This window comes from Littorina saxatilis, linkage group LG16 (assembly GCF_037325665.1).
Source record: "Littorina saxatilis isolate snail1 linkage group LG16, US_GU_Lsax_2.0, whole genome shotgun sequence".
NCBI lineage: Eukaryota > Metazoa > Mollusca > Gastropoda > Littorinimorpha > Littorinidae > Littorina > Littorina saxatilis.
Genome location: NC_090260.1, coordinates 8,250,701 through 8,271,328, shown reverse-complemented (window position 1 = coordinate 8,271,328; position 20,628 = coordinate 8,250,701). Strand labels below are relative to the sequence as shown.

General features: G+C 43.7%; 1 protein-coding gene across 2 annotated transcripts in view; it reads left to right on the top strand.

Annotated features, from left to right (window-relative positions):
• The first annotated feature begins 8,478 nt into the window (after window positions 1-8,478).
• LOC138950306 (normal mucosa of esophagus-specific gene 1 protein-like) overlaps window positions 8,479-20,628 on the top strand; it is a 31,901-nt gene continuing 19,751 nt past the window's right edge. The window contains exon 1 of one of the 2 annotated variants that reach the window (XM_070322057.1): window positions 8,479-8,508. In XM_070322057.1, the coding sequence (XP_070178158.1) occupies window positions 8,494-8,508 (15 nt within the window). In that variant the 5' untranslated portion in view covers window positions 8,479-8,493. Of the gene's footprint in view, window positions 8,509-10,968; window positions 11,235-20,628 lie in introns of those variants that run through there. The other variant, XM_070322058.1, reaches the window with a different exon arrangement.

Genomic DNA, 20,628 nt, shown 5'->3' with positions numbered 1-20,628 from the left:
TCGAAATGAGGAAATATTTATTTGCCAAACACTAACAACAAAACAAAACATCAAACAGTTGCTTTACTTGTTAAATTTGCAAAGCATAACACTCCGACATTGTACACTTGAACTGCTTGAACATAAAATAATGAGATAACAGCGACAATAAAAAGTAAAGTTGTAAATATAATAAAGACCGTAGCTTGATACATTTGTGCATAATAATTGTACCTGGTACGAGCGATATCAGAAAGAAACAGTCTGCAGACCAAACATCCTAACAACCCCATTCCACACATCCGTTCTAGCTTCCGTTCCCAGCCGGAGACGCTGCGCAAACGGTCGTTTTTGGCATCTTTGAGCAGCGTCTGACCGTACTGGCAGCCGTCCTCAGGACGGCTGGGAACGGAAGCTAGAACGGATGTGTGGAATACGGGTATGACAACTCAGTGTGTGAGAGCGCTAGCGTTGCGTTACCATTGCGTTAAGTTCCATTAACGATCCATTAGTTCCGTTGCCGATGTGTTAACGTTCCATATTACCGTTCATTTGAAACGGGCGAGGAATGGCTAACATTTTGAACATGCAGCCCGAACTCACCCGTCCCAACCGTTCCTACCGTTCAAAGAAGTTCCGTTAACGTCCATTGGCGTTCCATTAAGGCCCCCTACGGGAACGGGACCTAGAACGGAAGTGTGGAATGGGGGTGTAAGAACGAATGGTTGTTTGAGTGATATGAGGCCTAAAAAAAAAAAATAGGTGTGGTTACGGTAACCCGACCTACCCTATTTTTAGGGGCCGATCCTATAACTTTTTATTACATTTGTCACACACACAAAAAAAAAAAAAAAAAAAAACGAGTGCAGAAAACGCAATGAAAGCGAAAGCGCCCGAGTCGCACACTTATTTCCTTGTCAAGTAGGTTTAATTTGTACACATTAGAAAAAAAGTAAAACAGTGATTGCCTACCTTCCTACCCTATTTTTTTTGGCTATGTTACCCTAACCACACCTTTTTTTGGGGGCCTGATCAATCAAAAAGTATTGCACTCCGCAAGACAAACTGATTGTAGACAGAAACAAATATTTATTCTAGATCTGTTTAAGGTTTTGACATTGGGAGAGTGTGAGTGTGTGGGTAATCATCTGGTTTAAAACGGAAAAAGGAGACAAAAAAGGTGAGATAAAGATACAAGAAATACAAAAGGCAAATACATCCAACGATACAGAACCAAATACAAAACAGCAGCGTCTTTTCATTGGTGACAAGTGTTGGCGCCAAGACAGTGATCCAGAAGACGGCTGTGCACAGTTGCACTAGATGGGCCTGATCTTCATCTCAGCGAACTTCATGGAGTAATTGTAACCGCCTCCAAAGGCCGGCCAGATCACCCCTTTGAGGCTCTGGCCACTGCTGTTGGTCTTGTAGACACCGTTCAGGTTGGAGTCGTAGCAGACATGGTACCACCAGGCGCCGTTGTAAGTCTGTGCGCAGTTCCCGCTCCACGTGTCGTGGTCCCTGTCTTTCGTGGTGAACTGCTGGCCACGGTGTGTTCTCAGGTTGTCACCTGGAGATCGTCAGTCATAAGGTGGTAAGTGTGTGTGTGTGGGTGTGTGTGTGTGGTTGTGTGTGGGTGTGTGTGTGAGAAAGAGGGGGAGTGAGGGAGAGAGAGAGAAGATAAGAAGATCATTATTTAATAATAAGGCTAATGCCATAAGCGAACGGGTGCTTATTTACATTCAGCTCTTGATGGTTTGTTTGTTTGCTTAACGCCCAGTCCACCACGAAGGGTGATATCAGGGCGGTGCTGCTTTGACATTTAACGTGCGCCACACACAAGACAGAAGTCGCAGCACAGGCTTCACGTCTCACCCAGTCACATTATTCTGACACCGGACCAACCAGGCGGAGCAGCCACTAGATTGCCAATTTTAAAGTCTTAGGTATGACCCGGCCGGGGTTCGAACCCACGACCTCCCGCTCACTGGGCGGACGCCTTACCACTAGGCCACCGTGTTGTGGTGCTCTTGATGGTGCGAGAGACTAAGTCAACAATGACACGTGTGTGAACAGACAAGATGCGGGCATGTCAACCTGCTTCAACCAAAACTACATAATGAGTTCTTCCTTTCACGGGAAGAGTGAGAGCTAGAGGAAGAAGAAAAAGAGAACGGGGGAGGGGGGAGAAGAGGATGTTGGACAAGGAGGAGTGAGAGCTAGATGAAGAAGACTGAACAAGTCGCGTAAGGCGAAATTACTACATTTAGTCAAGCTGTGGAACTCACAGAATGAAACTGAACGTAGTCCGCCGCTAGTGCAAAAGGCAGTGAAAGTGACGAGCCTGTTTGGCGCGGTAGCGGTTGCGCTGTGCTTAATAGCACGCTTTACTGTACCTCTCTTCGTTTTAAGTTTCTGAGCGTGTTTTTAATCCAAACATATCATATCTATATGTTTTTGGAATCAGGAACCGACAAGGAATAAGATGAAATTGTTTTTAAAACGATTTCGAAAATTTTATTTTGATCATAATTTTTATATTTTTAATTTTCAGAGCTTGTTTTTAATCCAAATATAACATATTTATATGTTTTTGGAATCAGAACATGATAAAGAATAAGATGAACGTAAATTTGGATCGTTTTATAAAAAAAAAATATTTTTTTACAATTTTTAGATTTTTAATGACCAAAGTCATTAATTAATTTTTAAGCCACCAAGCTGAAATGAAATACCAAAGTCCGGCCTTCGTCGAGGATTGCTTGGCCAAAATTTTTAAAAATGTATTGGTCCCGTCCCACTTGTGTAGGTCGACACGCAAGTTGAACCTCTGTGAGGTGCTCAGCGTGTTCAGCTTGTCCAATCCTGCACCGTGAACACACACACACACACACACACACACACACGCACACACACACACACACACACAGACACAGGCAAACACACACGCACCCACGCACGCACACACACACACACACACACACACACACCTAGGGGGACAAGCACTCTCTCACGACCTGGTCAAATCACCGGGTCACGCGTTGCCTGCATGTAAACACGCAAACATCGCGCTTTGCACTTATTTCACAAGGGAGGTAATCCGCGGTGTAAAGCATCGTCTGTATCTACAGAGTTGTCCCCAGTTTGGTTTTTTTTGCTTGCTACTCATGCAATGAAAAATAAAATGTAAAACAGTCATTTTTGCTTCCTGTTGGGAGTAGATTTTATTCTCAGGAATTGATTTTATTTGCCAGGAACAGCACACAAAAACTAGCCCCAGAAAACCCTACCCACTTCTTTACACAATAATTGAAAAATAATAATTTGATTAACAAATTACTTTTTCGGTGATGCAGAACGTTGTTTTGTCGATATGTTCTGTATCTCACAGATGATGTGTTCTGTACTTAATGTTACTTCTGCCACGGAACCTGGTGCCAGTGTTGTCAAACAGTCTGTGAGCCCTCCTCGCTCCCTCCTCGCTCCATCTTCCGATACCAGAAAACCCTTCGTAAGGCTCACAGGGTGTCAGTGTTGTCAGTCAGTCTATGAGCCCTCCTCGCTCCATCTTCCGATACCAGAAAACCCTTCGCAAGGCTCACAAGGTGTCAGTGTTGTCAGTCAGTCTATGGGACCTCCTCGCTCCATCCTCCGATACCAGAAAACACACCGCAAGGCTCACAAGCTGTCAGTGTTAATAATAATACTAATGGACCATTTATATATAGCGCTTTGGGGGCCCGGGTAGCTCAGGTGGTAGAGCGCTGGACTTGTCACCGTAAGGTCGCTGGTTCGAATCCGGGCCGGGACGGACACGGGCCAACTTAGTGTGCAGACCCAGAGACGGTATCCATCTCCCACCCCCGTGTCATTCTGCCATAAGTGCAAATGGCTGATACCACGTGTATCTCATCTGAAGTCGGGAACATGCCCCTAATGGCTTTGCCGTGAGGGCGTAAAACTTGAATTTACTCTCATATAGCGCTTCTCTACAGCTCGAAGCGCTTTACAAGTTCAATCAAAACACAACACAATATATACATCTCAGGGGCGGATCAGTTCGTTTTATGGGGGGGGGGGGGGGGGGGGTCCAAAAGTATATTGTGAAGATATGGGCGTGAAGGCGCGAAGCGCCGAGCCGACGGCGCCTAGCTTGCTAGGGGGGTCCGGGGGCATGCCCCCCCGGAAAATTTTGAAAAAAAGGATGCAAAATGGTGCAATCTGGTGCATTCTGAGGATGATCATTACCAGTTTCAGGCAGCAGATTTTGTCACTGATTAATACCCCAAAAATTGAAACTCAACCCCAAAAAACACACAAAAATATTTTTATTTTTTGGCTGGGGGGTCCGGAAACCCCAGAAACACCCCCCCCCCCCCCTCGTCCGCCCCTGCGTCTACTACAAAGAGCACACAGTCATGCATGATAATACTTAGAATCACATTTTGTCCTAGTGCAGCACAGTGCACAGTCAAAACACGGAAACAAATACATGCTCGTCTGACAACAATCAATTCGTTGCCTGTTCACTTCCGACGCGTGGAAATATTATTTAAAGGTAGCGAGCAATATTTCTTGTGGTTGTTAGTACTTTCTTCCCCCTCCCCCTCCCTTTTCTTTTTTCTCTTCTGTAGATTCTTCTGTTCCTATTGAGTTCCCCATCCCCATTCTTTCAATTTGTTCTTCTGGTTTATTGTTGTTATGTCCACCATTACGAAAATGTGTGTCATTTAGTATTGTTCTGGTCACGTGATATAAGCATTTGCTTGAGTGCGTGTCCTAGCTGTGTGTTTTGAACTGTTCATGCGAAGAAATTCTGAATACAATGTTGTTTAAACCAACGGTTATTGTGTGCCTGTGTGTGTCTCTTTCGCTCTCTGGTAGTTCTTTATTTGGTGTTTAACGTCGTTTTCAACCATGAAGGTTATATCGCGACGAGGGAAAGGGGGGAGATGGGATAGGGGAAAGGGGGGAGATGGGATAGAGCCACTTGTTAAGTGTTTCTTGTTCACAAAAGCACTAATCAAAAAATTGCTCCAGGGGCTTGCAACGTAGTACAATATATGACCTTACTGGGAGAATGCAAGTTTCCAGTACAAAGGACTAAACATTTCTTACATACTGCTTGACTATATTCTATACAAGAACCACTTAACAAGGGTAAAAGGAGAAACAGAATCCGTTAGTCGCCTCATACGACATGCGGGGTGCAGAGAAATAAGGATGTGGAAAAGAAGACTTTTGGTAAGTGAAATAAAGGTGATGGATCCAGTCAGGTAGAAATAAGACAACAAGAAAAGAATTGGAAAACTGCAGGGAATAGTAGGGAGAGTTTTCTTGGAAGGAAATATAGGTGAAAGGACTGGTAAGGCAGAAATAAGACAAAAGAAGAGAAGAAACAGAACCGTTAGTCGCCTCTTACGACATGCTGGGTAGCATCGGGTAAATTCTTTCTAGTCCCAACCAATATGGGACTCCCCCTAACCCGCGGGGGGTTCTCTGGTAGTGTGTTTGTGTTTGCAGGTATGTGTGTACACTGTAAACAGAAGCGTTCCACTTTTTGTAACTAGGCGTGTAGACTGTGCGTAATACTATAAAACCTTACTTGCACAAGTAGAACATATGGTAAACACAAAATAGTGTTTACAATGCGTGCTACTTTTGCAAATATAATTATAAAGAATTCCACACAATTTTCACAACTCGTTATAAAAAGAGCGTTCAGTTTAGATTGTTAGGTGTGCGTGCATGCTTTGTGTGTGTGCATGCCACTGCTGCCACACACAGAGAGAGAGAGAGAGAGAGAGAGAGAGAGAGAGAAAGACCTTCACTCATCACCTCCCCCCTGCCCTCCAACCCTCTTCCATTCCCCGCAAAGGAAAAGGCAGCATTCTCATTCAACTGATTAGCTGCCAGGCCCAGTTTCCCTCGGCCACTTGGGATTGTTTAGGTACCATCTGTCCGAGTCTCTGATAACGCAGGGGGCAAGTGGAGGTGTCTCCATGAGAAAAATTCGGAGCGGTCAGCGACTATATTTAAACGAGACAGATATGCAGCAAAAAGGGGGGGGGGGGTGTAGAGGTAATGCAGGAGGAAGTGATAGCAGAGTCCTGTGGGAACGATTGCAGGGAATCGGGAAGAGGGTTGGAGGGCAGGGGGGAGGTGATGAGTGAAGGAGAGCAGTCTGGAATGAAACAATGGTAACAGATAAGAGAGTCCGAGAGAGACGGCGAGGACCGAAGTCATCAGAAGCGCTGATGGGGTCTATGTCGACCAAAAGAGTGGTATTCCCTGTAGGTGGAGTTCCGGGAGGGGGATTCCCTGTATACAGGGTGGAGTTTTTCAATAAAACTTGCAAACCATACTCGAATTTCTAAGAAATATCAAAAAAGATTGAAAAACATCAAATTCTACCGATGTCGCCAAGCATCACGGGACTTTCAGCGATATCAGCGACACGCTACAGGAACTAAATCCTGTGGTATTCCCTGTATACAGGGAATCCCCCTCCAGGAACTCCACCTACAGGGAATCCCACTCTTTGGGTCGACATAGACCCCAGCAGCATTAGTAGCAGCGCAGCGGCCAGCAAGCAAGTTCAGCGATTTTCAGTTCTGCAAACCCCCATCCACCCCCCCGGCATCCACCTATTAGTTTTCTGTTTTGTTGACGGTTCGCTGCGCGCATTGTGTACCCCCTTTTGGAGATGATTGCATTTGCATCATTTGAATCAATTTCCTGCATAGTATAATCAAAACAAGAGGCGAAGCCTTCAAGGCTCACGTAAGAAATCGACAAACAGTAACACAAACTCAATCACTCCGTCACACATACACACACACACACACACACACACACACACACACACACACACACACACACACACACACACACACACACACACACACACACACACACACACACAGTAAGCATAGGTGAAACTGTGCAAGAAAGCGAGACCCTGGATCTGCCAAGTAGTCTCGGCCCGCTCACAATAACAATGACCGAGACGTTCAGTAATTCCTTTGCGTGACGTCTAACCCTCTTACGTCATAATGTGACGTCTTCAAATCGTCAAACACTTTTGACCGAGACTGACGTAATCCATAGACTCGGAAATGTTAAAGTTTCTATCACACACACACACACACACACACACACGCACGCACGCACGCACGCACGCACAGACAGACAAAGTTTATCATCGCATAGGCTACACTTACGTGAGCCAATGAGGGCTACATATATGTGTTATTTAGTAAATGATGTTTTGTTGAATTCATTGTCATTTTGTTTTTATGACTTGATATGTAGGCCTATGTCTTTTTGTGTGTGTGTGTGTGGATTTATCTCTGTACAATGTTATCTTTCATGGTCATTGTCACGTGGTATTTTTCTCTGAAGTAAACTGCCCTCGTTACTTGACCCTAATCAAATAAACCTCTTGGCTACGTATATGTTGGTACGGAAGCGTGAGTGTATTTTCAAGTTGTGGGTGTGTCAATGTGTGTGTGTGTGTGTGTGTGTGTGTGTGTGTGTGTGTGTCTGTGTGCGCGCGTGTGACGATGTGTGTATGTGTGTGTGTGTGTGTGTGTATTAGTCAGTGACAGTTGCCTAGTGTTCTACAATTGCAGCTAGGGGGGGGGGGGGGGAGCATTAGTGAGTACGCCATGTAGCCAGCAGCTGCCCAGCACGGCTAGAGCGCCTTCTTCCTAACATCGCGGACATGAGCTCTTCGTTTTGGCACCGGATATCGACAGATAGGCCTATCACGAAAGATTAGTCTATCCGCCAGCATCTCATCGCTCAGCAGTGCAGTGCGCACAATTCAATACAATACAATACAATACAATACAACACAATACAATTCAATACAATACAATACAATACAACACAATACAATACAGGAAAATATGCAATAACATGCAATACAACACTAATTAATTCAATACTACACAGGGACAGTGTTTGATCTCAAAGAAAAAATCAGTGTGTGTGTGTGTGTGTGTGTGTGTGTGTGTGTGTGTCTCTCTCTCTCTCCGAGTCTCTCTCTCACACACACACACACACACACACACACACACACACACACACACACACACACACACACACACAGTAAAATCAATGTGCGATGCTACACGCTGAATCAGTGCATGGACGACAATACAATCACTGAGCGCTGTGAATGAAGCGAACACACACACACACAATTTCACACCGTTAAACAAGGACGTGAAAAGACTGTGTTGCGTAGTACACGCACAGTAAACAAACAGTAATAAATATTGTGTGAATCACAACAGGCCCACGCAGGCACAGTTTGCGAAGTGGGTGTGTTAGTTCGTGTTTTTTGTTTGGAACGTTTTCGAGAAATCTCTCTCTCTCTCTCTCACTTGAAACGTGTGTAAAGTAATGTTTAAATAAAAAGAAAACACTCCAGTAACCAGGTTAAGTACTATTGATCAACATGTTGGCATGTCATTGCCTTCTTCACGATAGTTTGGAAAGAATGGAATGCCGGCACGTGATGTAAAGTAATGTTTCTATACAATTCATTGTGTTATATGATTAGTAGTGACTGCATTATATATTGCTTTCTTTAGCGCTAATCTGTTAGTATTATTTGATTATGTGTACGTGTGTTTGATAGTAACCGAGTGTGTGTCAGTGTGTGTGTGTGTGTCAGTGTATTAGTGTGTGTGTGTGTGTGTGTGTGTGTGTGTGTGTGTGTGTGTGTGTGTGTGTGTGTGTGTGTGTGTGTCAGTGTATTAGTGTGTGTGTGTGTTTTCAAGGACATATTGTAAGGAAAGGCCAGACCTTCAGTTTAATCTTTATACTTGATAAATAAAGTTCAGTTCAGTCCAGCTCTCTCTCTCTCTCTCTCTCTCTCTCTCTCTCTCTCTCTCTCTCTCTCTCTCTCTCTCTCTCTCTCTCTCTCTCTCTCTGACGACCGTCACACAAATTAACGCGCAAAATCACAATGAGGTCTTTTTCTTCACAGCTAGCTTGAACAGAAAAGAATAACGCCTTTTAAATGAAGATACCGGGAAGAAATCGCCGTCCGTTTAGTCCTTCCGGATTTGATTACATCTGAAAGTTTCTCTGATGTCAAAGTAGAAGCTATTGCTACTTTATACAATTGTATAAAACATAAAATGGTCAGGTTACCGTGTGTGTGTGCGCCACACAGTGGCAAAACACTCCATTCCGTGAGAACCATTCGGCTTACCATCTCACATCTTTTACATAGGACTGGACCATCCCTCCACCTGGTCAACCACCAACAGGGGCGGGAATATGCTCAGTCGGTAGCGCGCTGGATTTGTATCCAGTTGGCCGCTGTCAGCGTGAGTTCGTCCCCACGTTCGGCGAGAGATTTATTTCTCAGAGTCAACTTTGTGTGCAGACTCTCCTCGGTGTCCGAACACCCCCCGTGTGTTACACGCAAGCACAAGACCAAGTGCGCACGAAAAAGATCCTGTAATCCATGTCAGAGTTCGGTGGGTTATAGAAACACAAAAATACCCAGCATGCTTCCCCCGAAAGCGGCCGCGTATGGCTGCCTAAATGGCGGGGTAAAAACGGTCATACACGTAAAATTCCACTCGTGCAAAAAACACGTAGTGTACGTGGGAGTTTCAGCCCACGAACGCAGAAGAAGAAAAATAGCTACAATCACCACCCTGACAGTCTCTGGGCACAGCGGGAGCTTGTCACGTGATGAATGCCGCTCAATGGTTTTTAAGAAATGTATTTAATAAGATTATTTCAATACGACACAGCATGCAGTCAGGGTGCTGAGTGTTGCTAGGTCACCAAATGGATGGCGAAGGTCTGATCACTATGACCAACTGGGGGAAGGACTCCGCCTGAAAGTTATGGTGTTGTGGTTGTTGTTGTTGTTGTGTGGGGTGCCAGTACTCTTCCTGCATTTGAAGCGCTTCCGGTGTACAGTGACACCTATATTTCAGGTTCGAATCCGGGCCGGACACGGGTCAACTTTAAGTGCAGACTCAGAGACGGTATCCATGTTCCACCCCCGTGTCACCTGGGTCTTTTTGCCATGAATGCAGGTGGCTGTTTACACCTAAACACGCAAACACCTGGGTAGCGCGACTCCGTTGCTGCTAGCTTTCCACTGGGAGGAAGCGACCCGAATTTCCCAGCGATGGGACAATAAAGAAATGAAAATGAAAATGAAACCAGTCACTGATAATATCCATACAGTTATCAACCCCGCCACTGACGAGGCGCACCACTCAACTCATTACAGGCACGACGTGTATCATATTTATAAAGAACGTCACAAAATATAACGGTCAAAATATTCAATGCTCATTTATCCCCATAAAGTTCTCAAAGCCCTTCACAGATCGTGAAAGTGAACTTACCACAGGCACAGCGAGTACCCATAAAGTTAATAATAAACAGGCTATAAAAAAAAAATGCAATCAAAACAACAGTGCAATAGTAATCACTTCAACCCAAAAGGTTATCAGAGCCAGCCGCAAAACAACAGACCGCGTTAAAATAGAGAAACGCCGAACCCGCTCAATCTTACAGTGGCAACTGAAATAGTCAATGCTCATTTATACCCATCAGAGACATAGATAGATTTAATGTATGTCTCTGTACCCATATAGTTATCAGAGCTACTAGCCGCAAAATGTTTCAATTAAAGCCACAACAGACCGCGTTAAAATAGAGAAACGCCAAACCCGCTCAGTGGCAAAATAGTCAATGCTCATCTATACCCATAAAGTTATCAGAGCTACTAGCTGCAAAACGTAGCAGTTAAAATCACAACAGACCGCGTTTAAATAAGGAAACGCCAAACCCGCTCAATCTTACAGCGGCGCTTACACTAAACAGCTACGCACCTCCCGTCAGGCGCAATGAAAGACTGGATTACTGAAACCCACCACCACCACCACCCCCGCCGCCGTTACTACTACCACAACCACAACACCACCAGCGGCAGCACTACGGCCAGGGCTAGCGGACGCGGTGTCCTGGTAGCGATGACCTTCATCCTGCAGGGCAAGGCCGGCACGGTGAGATGAGAGGGCGCGGGGCCGGATCGGACTGAGTTATCAGAGTGTCTACGTGCGGTGTTCGGCGTATCGCTGTCACGTCAGTCGAGCGCGTGGGGGGAAGTACTTCACTGTGCGTCTTTCTTAACTTGTCATTTACTTCTCTCAGTCCTGCGCATACACAACCTGTTTCTACTTCAAGCCGGTACATTTACACTGAAGGTAGGCTGACATTTTTTACTTTTTATTTTTTTTATTAATTTTTTTATTGATGTTATTTCGGTATCATTGTGATAGCTGCTAGCTTTCCACTGTTTTTGTTTTGTTTTGGTCTTGTTGGTTTTTTGGGTTTTTTTTCAAATCGATGAAACTGTGTTTGTTAATAGTTTCCGACACTGTTCACGTAACCGCTGTTTGTGTGCTTTTCCTTCTCCTTTCGTTTCTGTTAAAACATTTTTTGTAAAAATAAGCATATCAATCAGGATGTCTCTTTGTCTATTTTTCTCACTTCTCTCCCCTTTCCGTATTGGGTCTCTTTTCGTCCTCGCCCGCTTTCCTGAAAACACTCCTGTCTTCGGTTAAAACATTAATAGTTGTTGTTGTTTCTTTTTTCTTCGTAGACAATCTTTATACACAGGTCTGTTTGTGACGCCGTATGCCTAGGTTTTTTGTTTTTTCGTTGTCTTTTTTTTGTTTGCTTAAATATATTTAGTTACTCTTTCTTTCTTTCCTTCTTTTTTCTTTTCTTTTTTTTCTTTCTTACCTTATTTTCTGATTATGATGTTGCCTAGACACAAACTCTCCAATGTTGTGTGTGTGTAGGAATAACACCACTTGCGCGCTATCAAAAATCAAATGAATAAAAAGACCGTGCGATTACTGGGATTATTGATTGCTGCCTCAGACGCGATAGACGCGCGTCCATTTTGAGCCGTCATCTCAACGCGTTTGTAAATTTGTGTCAAGAATGTGTGTCCGTATTGGTTCGAGTCTCAGTCGTTGCTCAAGTGTGTGTCAGTGATAACGTGAAAGACATCGTTTGTGACCCTAGCCCGTTATAGGCTTCATTGATTTTCCTTTTGGCGATATGCTGGGTGAATTTAGTTATCACACACACGCAGCGTATGTACAATGGCACGCACGCACGTAGGTTACGCACACGTACACACGCACATAAACACACACAAACACACACACACACACACACACACACACACACACACACAGCGAGCGAGGGCGACGAGAGAGAGAGAGAGAGAGAGAGGGGGAGCGAGAGAGAGAGAGAGAGAAAGAGAGAGAGAGAGAAAGAGAGAGAGAAAGAGAGAGAAAGAGAAAGTGATAAAGAGAGAGAGAGAGAAAGAGACAAAGAAAGAGAGAGAAAGAGAGAGAGAGAGAGAAAGAAAGATAAAGAAAGAGAGAGAGAGAGAGAAAGAGAGAGAGAATCCTAGTTGCCTTGTGATGTTACCGGTAGTCATAGCAACAAGGTGTCGGGGTGACGGATGTGTTCATCCTCTCTGTTACCTTCATCTCTTGTTCACCACTTTCACTTCCTTCACCTATCACGTGATGCAGGGCCAACACCTTTTTGGTTCTCGCCGGACATCCGGGTTTTAAAAACTTTACAAACCGGAATATCCGGTTTATTACAGTCAAACTTTAGAAGAAAAAAAATTGTTTAGTTTGGATGGTTGGTGGAGGCAAAATGTGTATCATTTTATAATTTATTAGCATGCATTTTGATACCCGGAAAGGTTGTTCTTTGCCTCTACAAGATCATTTTTAAAAGCCTCAGTTTGTGGGGGCCGTTGCCCCGCCCCAGACCCCCTGGCGGGACGTTGGCCCTGCAGCCGTGGACCCTGCCCTGACCCTGGCCTTTCAGGTTTGTCACTTTCGTTGAGTGTTAGCCCTGCTTGATAAGGTCATACCATTCTGATCTTCATCGCTCAACGGCTATCGCCAGTTATCTCTCTGACCGGACGCTAAAGTCCTACGCGAATCTATCAAAACAAGAATACAGAGTTATCTCCCATATGTTGTTCACGAGCAGTGTTCGCGAGACGAAAATGATTGCAGATTGGCCGACTTCAACAGTGATCTCCGTTCTGTTCTTCACAGTTATGACAAAGACATCGTTCTAAGGTCAAAACAAGTCGAAATGTTGGGACTGCTGCCGGAAAGAGACCGTAATATATGGTTGCATCACTGTCAAAAAATCGTCTGCAGTCTAGCGAGCGCGGAAACCAAACGGTTGATTATCACGTGATACTTATGCCATATTTAGAGTTGTTTGCACAGTAAATACAGCCGCGAAAAATAGCTCGCTTGAAACTGTCTTACATATCAATTCCTTTGTAATTTAAAAATTACACAACACCATGAAAAATCAATATCGACGAACGTCGGAATCTGCTTACATCCATAACACATTACGAAAAGATCTAAATAATTATGTAAAAATTCGATTTCCTCGCCAGACAAGGAATGGAAACTCAAGGTATCCTGTCAGGGAGAGAATGAGCCGAACTTATTTTGACCTGAGTTCAGGATGAAGGTCATATATCATGTACGCCATAATGGCGGGGTAAAAACGGTCATACACGTAAAAGCCGTGGGAGTTTCAGCCCATGAACGAACAAACAAAATGTACGCCAAAATACGATTAGCCAAGTCAAACAAGTTAAGTTGAGTGGATATAAGCACACCAAATATCACATGAGATCAGATAGATTAGATCAGGTAAACTAAGGAAGAAATGCAAAGCGAAGATAATAAAAAAAAAATGAAATGATATGAGACAAGGTCAAGGTCACCTCTGTTGACCAGGCACTTGCATCGGAACAAGCGATGAACATAAAATATTAGCTCACTTAATAAATTCACTCACTCCTGAACGTGTTGATTTGATTTTTTTTCTCTCTCAAACTATGCCAACTGTTTCTCTCTCTCTCTCTCTCTCTCTCTCTCTCTCTCTCTCTCTCTGTCTCTCTCTCTGTCTCTCTCTCTTTCTCTCTCTCTCTCTCTCTTTCTCTTTCTCTCTTTCTCTTTCTCTCTCTCTCTCTCTCTCTCTCTATCTGTGTCTCTCTCTCTTTCCTATTTAAACGAAATCTCCCGCTTTAGTGTTTGCATGGTTTGCCTATTTTCCTTCATCTTTTCACCGTCAAGTTTTCATCCCGATAGCCTTCTCCCTTTTTCCACCGTACATCATCAAGCGCTTTGCATATTTAGACCAGATGGCTCCCTCCCCCCCCCCCCCCCCCAACCGCCAGTGTGGCACTCGGTACCCGATCAGAGTAAAACAAAGCACTAGACAATCACGTGCTCCGAGTCTTTTGTTTTCCTTGCGCAATTTCCTCACAACTCCGCAATCCGAATAGCGGGAGGGCAGATATTGCAACAAAGCACCACCCGAACTAACGCCGCGCGGATTGGAACGTACGCCCGCGTGAAGGTGACTTTGATCAACGCCGGCCGTTCTACGGACACTCAGACCAGTCTCAGTAAAAAACGGATCGATAGCTGTGATCTGATCTTTTCGCTCAGTCTTGTGTGGCAGTGGCCGGTCGTAAATTTAACTGGATGAAATTGCTACAAACATAATATCGTTGGAAATTCGTTCAAGATATATATATTCAAAACGAACAGCAAATCCTTCTGCTCTTAATCGCACGCACGGACGTACGGACGCACAATATCGAATGTACACGTAGACACACGTATGTCACGCGTGATTGTTCTGAAAAGGAACTATTACATGATTGTTCTGAAAGTCTACTATTTATTTCATCGTAATCATGTGAACCCTCATACGTGATTGTTCTGAAAGCTTACTAATTTACATGATTGTTCTGAAACTCTACTAAAGGTAAACTTGCTTCACCCGTGAAATGTTGTCAGATATGGAACAATATGTATACCCCTGCCCAACGAAGTTGGAGGGGGGAATACTGGATTCACTTTGTCCATCTGTCTGCGTGTATGTCTGTATGTATATGGAACAATATTTTGATACAATGATACTAAATCTAAAGTGATATTGATATTTATACCCTAGCCCAATGAAGTTGGAGGGGGTATACCGGATTCACTTTGTCCGTCTGTCTGTGTGTATGTCTGTATGTAAATGGAACAATATTTTGATACAATGATACTAAATCTTAAGTGATATTGATATTTATACCCCAGCCCAACGAAGTTGGAGGGGGTATACTGGATTCACTTTGTCCGTCTGTCTGTGTGTATGTCTGTATGTAAATGGAACAATATTTTGATACAATGATACTAAATCTTAAGTGAAATTGATATTTATACCCCCGCCCAATGAATACAAACTCAACAAGTAATACGTTTCATACATTGAACATGTCTTCTGTATTGTTCTCAACTCAAAATTGAAATTAAATATTCAAAGACAAAAATTATTTATAATCTTCAAAAATGTAATGATTCTTCTTGAGTATTCCCAACTAAAAATTCTAATTACAGGTTTAAATGGACACATAGAAACTTTTGATTTTTCCTCTTTGCCATGCTTAGGTGGCTAGGTCACATTTAAACCTGTAATTTGAATTTTGAGTTGGGAATACTCAAGAAGAATCATTACATTTTTGAAGATTTCATTTTCCCTCTTTGCCATGCCTTTCGATCCATTTTGGTGACCAAGCCACCAAAGCATGGCAAAGAGGAAAATTCAAAAGTTTCTATGTGTCCCTTTAAACCTGTAATTAGAATTTTGAGTTGAGAACAATAAAGAAGACATGTTCAATGCATGAAACGTATTACTTGTTGAGTTTGTATTAATTGGGCGGGGGTATAAATATCAATTTCACTTAAAATTGAGTATCATTGTATCAAAATATTGTTCCATTTACATACAGACATACACACAGACAGACGGACAAAGTGAATCCAGTATACCCCCTCCAACTTCATTGGGCTGGGGTAGAAATATCAATATATAGCTATTCTGATGAACACGTGGGGGAATTCGGGGGCTGTGATTGGATGGTCTCTCCCGATCATCAAAGCATATTGCTGCCGAAGTCGGCCATTTTTCTCAATATCCAAAAGCATATTGAGTAAAATGGCCGAAGCATGGTTCCGGTTTACACATCTGTACCACGCGGCGATGTTTCTATCGACAACAGCATACACTGACAACTTAAAAAGCTGTTTCAACAACTGTGTTGTGAAATCGAATGCACTTGGAGTCAGTTTTTCTTCCAAAGTCAGAAAGCGTGTAGCGGTGTGCATGTCTGCGCGAACATGATGCGCGTAAGAAGTTTGTCTGCTATCAAAACCTGTAGATCAACGCATCGACGCAAAAACTGTCATTTTGTAAGTTTGGAACAACAAATCAAGGTCATAACAGCTATATAATCGCTATTATGTTTTCAGCGTAGCAATAGGGTCCGATATTTAGACTCGAACAAGTATAATGCGACTCGTCTTCGACTCGTCGCATTATACTTGTCTCGTCTAAATATCTGACCGTTGCTACGCTGAAAACACAATAGCTGTTAATCACTTAAGATTTAATATCATTGTATCAAAATATTGTTCCATATACATACAGACATACACGCAGACAGATGGACAAAGTGAATCCAGTATTCCCCCTTCCAACTTCGTTGGGCAGGGGTATACATATTGTTCCATATCTGACAACATTTCACGGGTGAAGCAAGTTTACCTTTAGTAGAGTTTCAGAACAATCATGTAAATTAGTAAGCTTTCAGAACAATCACGTATGAGGGTTTACAATGATTGCGATAAAATAATAAGTAGACTTTCAGAACAATCATGTAATAGTCACTTTTCAGAACAATCACGCGTGACACACGTAGACACACTGCATTTTTCGCATTGCTATAAAATAAATAAACAGAGGGATTATGAAAAAAAAGAAAACCGGTAGCGTTTTGCTGGAGCGAAATAGCGTGAAACAGACAACGACATTGATGATGATGACATTGCAATGACCTTGACTGATAAGAGAACAGCAGGCCACGTTGGATTATCAGCAGCGGGCTACTTAATGTTGTTGGTCTCTTTTTTTATGATATATATATATACGTGTGTATATCTTTGTCGGTGTGAATATATAGCTTGTAATACACGGGTAAAGATACAGTATCATTACCCGTGTATTACATGTCAGACTTGTTGTGTGTAATTATGTGTCTATTACTAGTACTTATCTCTCTTTTGTTTTTGTTTTAATCTTCTAGATTATCTTATGTATGTGGTTGTTGTTTATGAAATGTAAGCTAATAAGGCTTGTATTTTATTCTTACGAGGAAACTTGTTATATGTTAAATGTTGATTTTTTTTAATCAGTTGTAAACGTCCAATGCCTTGCCTAGTAAAGCGCCATGAGACTGTTATCTGGCTGTGAACAGCGCTATAGAAGAATGTTTTATTAATATTATTAGTAGTATGATTGTAATGTCTGAGATTAGGTGCTGATTAACAATGCTCCAAGCCGTCACGTTCCGCTAAAGCCTTACTGACGTTTAAAACAACAACAACAACAACAACAACAACAACAACAACAACAACAACAACAACAACAACAACAACAACAACCACTAGTTATCTGACAATGAAGCTTTCAATGTAATAATGATTTGCTTCAATGTTTTCTGATAGACATACAAAAATAAAAATTAAATTAAAAAATTATAATCGGTTGTTTCACGTCACTCTGTAAAAACATTGGCGACATTTGTCTTAGATTAAAAACACACACAGAAACATCTATATATATATACGACTTGTATCTGTCTGTGTGTCTGTGTGTCTGTGTCTTCGCGATGCACGGCCAAAGTTCTCGATGGATCTGCTTCAAATTTGGTGGGCTTATTCACAGAGACCCCGGACACAACCTGATCGATGAGATATTTCAACACGTGCTCTCAGCGCGCAGCTGTAAACCGATTTTCGTTTTTCACTGCACGTTACTATTTTTAGATCTCCCTTCCTTCGTGCGCCGGCGTCAATCCATATTCCCGTTTGTACGTTACTATATTTAGAAGGTCACTGCACGTTACTATTTTTAGATCTCCCTTCCTTCGTGCGCCGGCGATGCCGGCGTACACCCGGCAAAGCCGGGTCCCCGGCGACGGCCGGGTATTCGGCTCTACTTCTTCCCGGCGAAGCGGGTAATCATCTAGTTAGACATAATTATACATAGGAGACTTTGTTATCTTAACAGAGAAATGTGTTTGTGGTGTGTATATAAATGACAGCAAACATAAAACATGACATGGAGCAACATGAAACATTGAGATACAGTAATATTATTAAATATGAAATTGTCCTCTAATCGCCGCTGAAAACATGACTTCAGCAAAGGTTTCATACCACACACACAGACACTCGGTGCGATATTTTTCGCGTGGTGATAACGATAATTTGAGCTTCAAACCGCCACACGTGACTAAAACACCTAGTTTTGAAACAGAGTAGTACATCGTCACGCTTATACAAAAAATACCTGTAAGTACCTAGCTCAGTTTAAGGCATTTTTGAAGTGAAACTACAGGGGAAGCTACTGGGTACCTGTCATCATTATTATGTGAGAGAGTACAAACTCTTAGACCAGCAAAACTGCCCTACCCATTTCTGAGTTACGGTCTTTTCAGCAGAGGCCGGCGCTTTGACACAGGAAGACTTGTTTGGAGATTGGGAAGGCATGTAAGGTATGGAGTTGTTATGCAGTTAATTGAGTTGATTGAAAACGTTGCTGCCAGCTCTTTTATCTCTCGCCTGTGCCGCTGCCAATCGCTCGAGATAGGCAGTTTGCAAGTTATAAGGTTCAGAAACCAAACAACAAAAACAAAAACAACAACAACAATAGCAGCTGCTATTACTACAACAACAAACAACAGTAGTAGTAGTAGTAGTAGTTGTAGAAGAAGAAGTAGAAGTAGTGGTTGCATTAGAGGCAGTGGTGGTATTTGTAATACGCGGTGTGACTGTGCTGGCTGTTTGGAATGTTTGCTGCAATCTCCATGTAAATATTGCCCTCTTCCTTCAACACTGCCCCTTGCCCACTGGCATCGCCATGTCCACTTCACAGACTCCAGCCAGCACGTGCACACAGCCCTGTACATCATCACTCTGTCCGTCCACCGTCATTAGCATCTCTATGTCCACTTCAAATACCCCAGCACGTGCACACAGCCCTGTACATCATCACTCTGTCCGTCCACCGTCATTAGCATCTCTATGTCCACTTCAAATACCCCAGCACGTGCACACAGCCCTGTACATCATCACTCTGTCCGTCCACCGTCATTAGCATCTCTATGTCCACTTCAAATACCCTTGATAATTACAATTATGAGGTTTTGGCACTAGTAAGCCGTCTTACAGGAGACTGCAATAGGAAGGTTTCCGCCAGTTATCTCTCTTTGAGGTTTTGGGTGCTTAGAGAGTACCGTGCCCTTGCGGGGGCATAAAACATCGAGGTCACAAGCCGGGTCAAGGGGAAGGTCGCTGGGCGGACAGGAGCCTATTGGACACATACCAAACAACAACACTTTGCCTTTGTATGATCAGTGGAATTGTTTTCTGAATTCTGACAATAGAGAGACTGGTAGCGTTCCAACATTCAGATTACACAATAAAACTATTAAGGTTAGTTATTGGATAAGTTCATTATCTGTTCCATAAGTGTCTGTCTGGTTCTCTACGTCAAAGACCTTTGGGTCGACGTACTAGTAAATGTTGTTACCGGCACGGTTGGTCTAGTGGTAAGGCGTCCGCCCCGTGATCGGAAGGTCGTGGCGGTTCAAACCCCGGCCGGGTCATACCAAAGACTTTAAAATTGGCAAGCTAGTGGCTGCTCCGCCTGGCGTCTGGCATTATGGGGTTAGTGCTAGGACTGGTTGGTCCGGTGTCAGAATAATGTGACTGGGTGAGACATGAAGCCTGTGCTGCGACTTCTGTCTTGTGTGTGGCGCACGTTATATGTCAGAGCAGCACCGCCCTGATATGGCTCTTCGTGGTCGGCTGGGCGTTAAGCAAACAAACAAACAAACAAACTAGTAAATGTGACGTGTTGGTTTGTGTATGATACACGTTCCCATTACCTACCATTGTGGTGTTTTGTACTTTGAATTTTACAACGTTGGCAGTCTCTCTGCTTTGGGGTTTGAGTTATTGAATACTTTCATTTGAGGACTGGGTGGCCGAGTGGTAACGACTGGGTGGCCGAGTGGTAACGACTGGGTGGCCGAGTGGTAACGACTGGGTGGCCGAGTGGTAACGACTGGGTGGCCGAGTGGTAACGACTGGGTGGCCGAGTGGTAACGACTGGGTGGCCGAGTGGTAACGACTGGGTGGCCGAGTGGTAACGACTGGGTGGCCGAGTGGTAACGACTGGGTGGCCGAGTGGTAACGACTGGGTGGCCGAGTGGTAACGACTGGGTGGCCGAGTGGTAACAACTGGATGGCCGAGTGGTAACGACTGGGTGGCCGAGTGGTAACGACTGGGTGGCCGAGTGGTAACGACTGGGTGGCCGAGTGGTAACGACTGGGTGGCCGAGTGGTAACGACTGGGTGGCCGAGTGGTAACGACTGGGTGGCCGAGTGGTAACGACTGGGTGGCCGA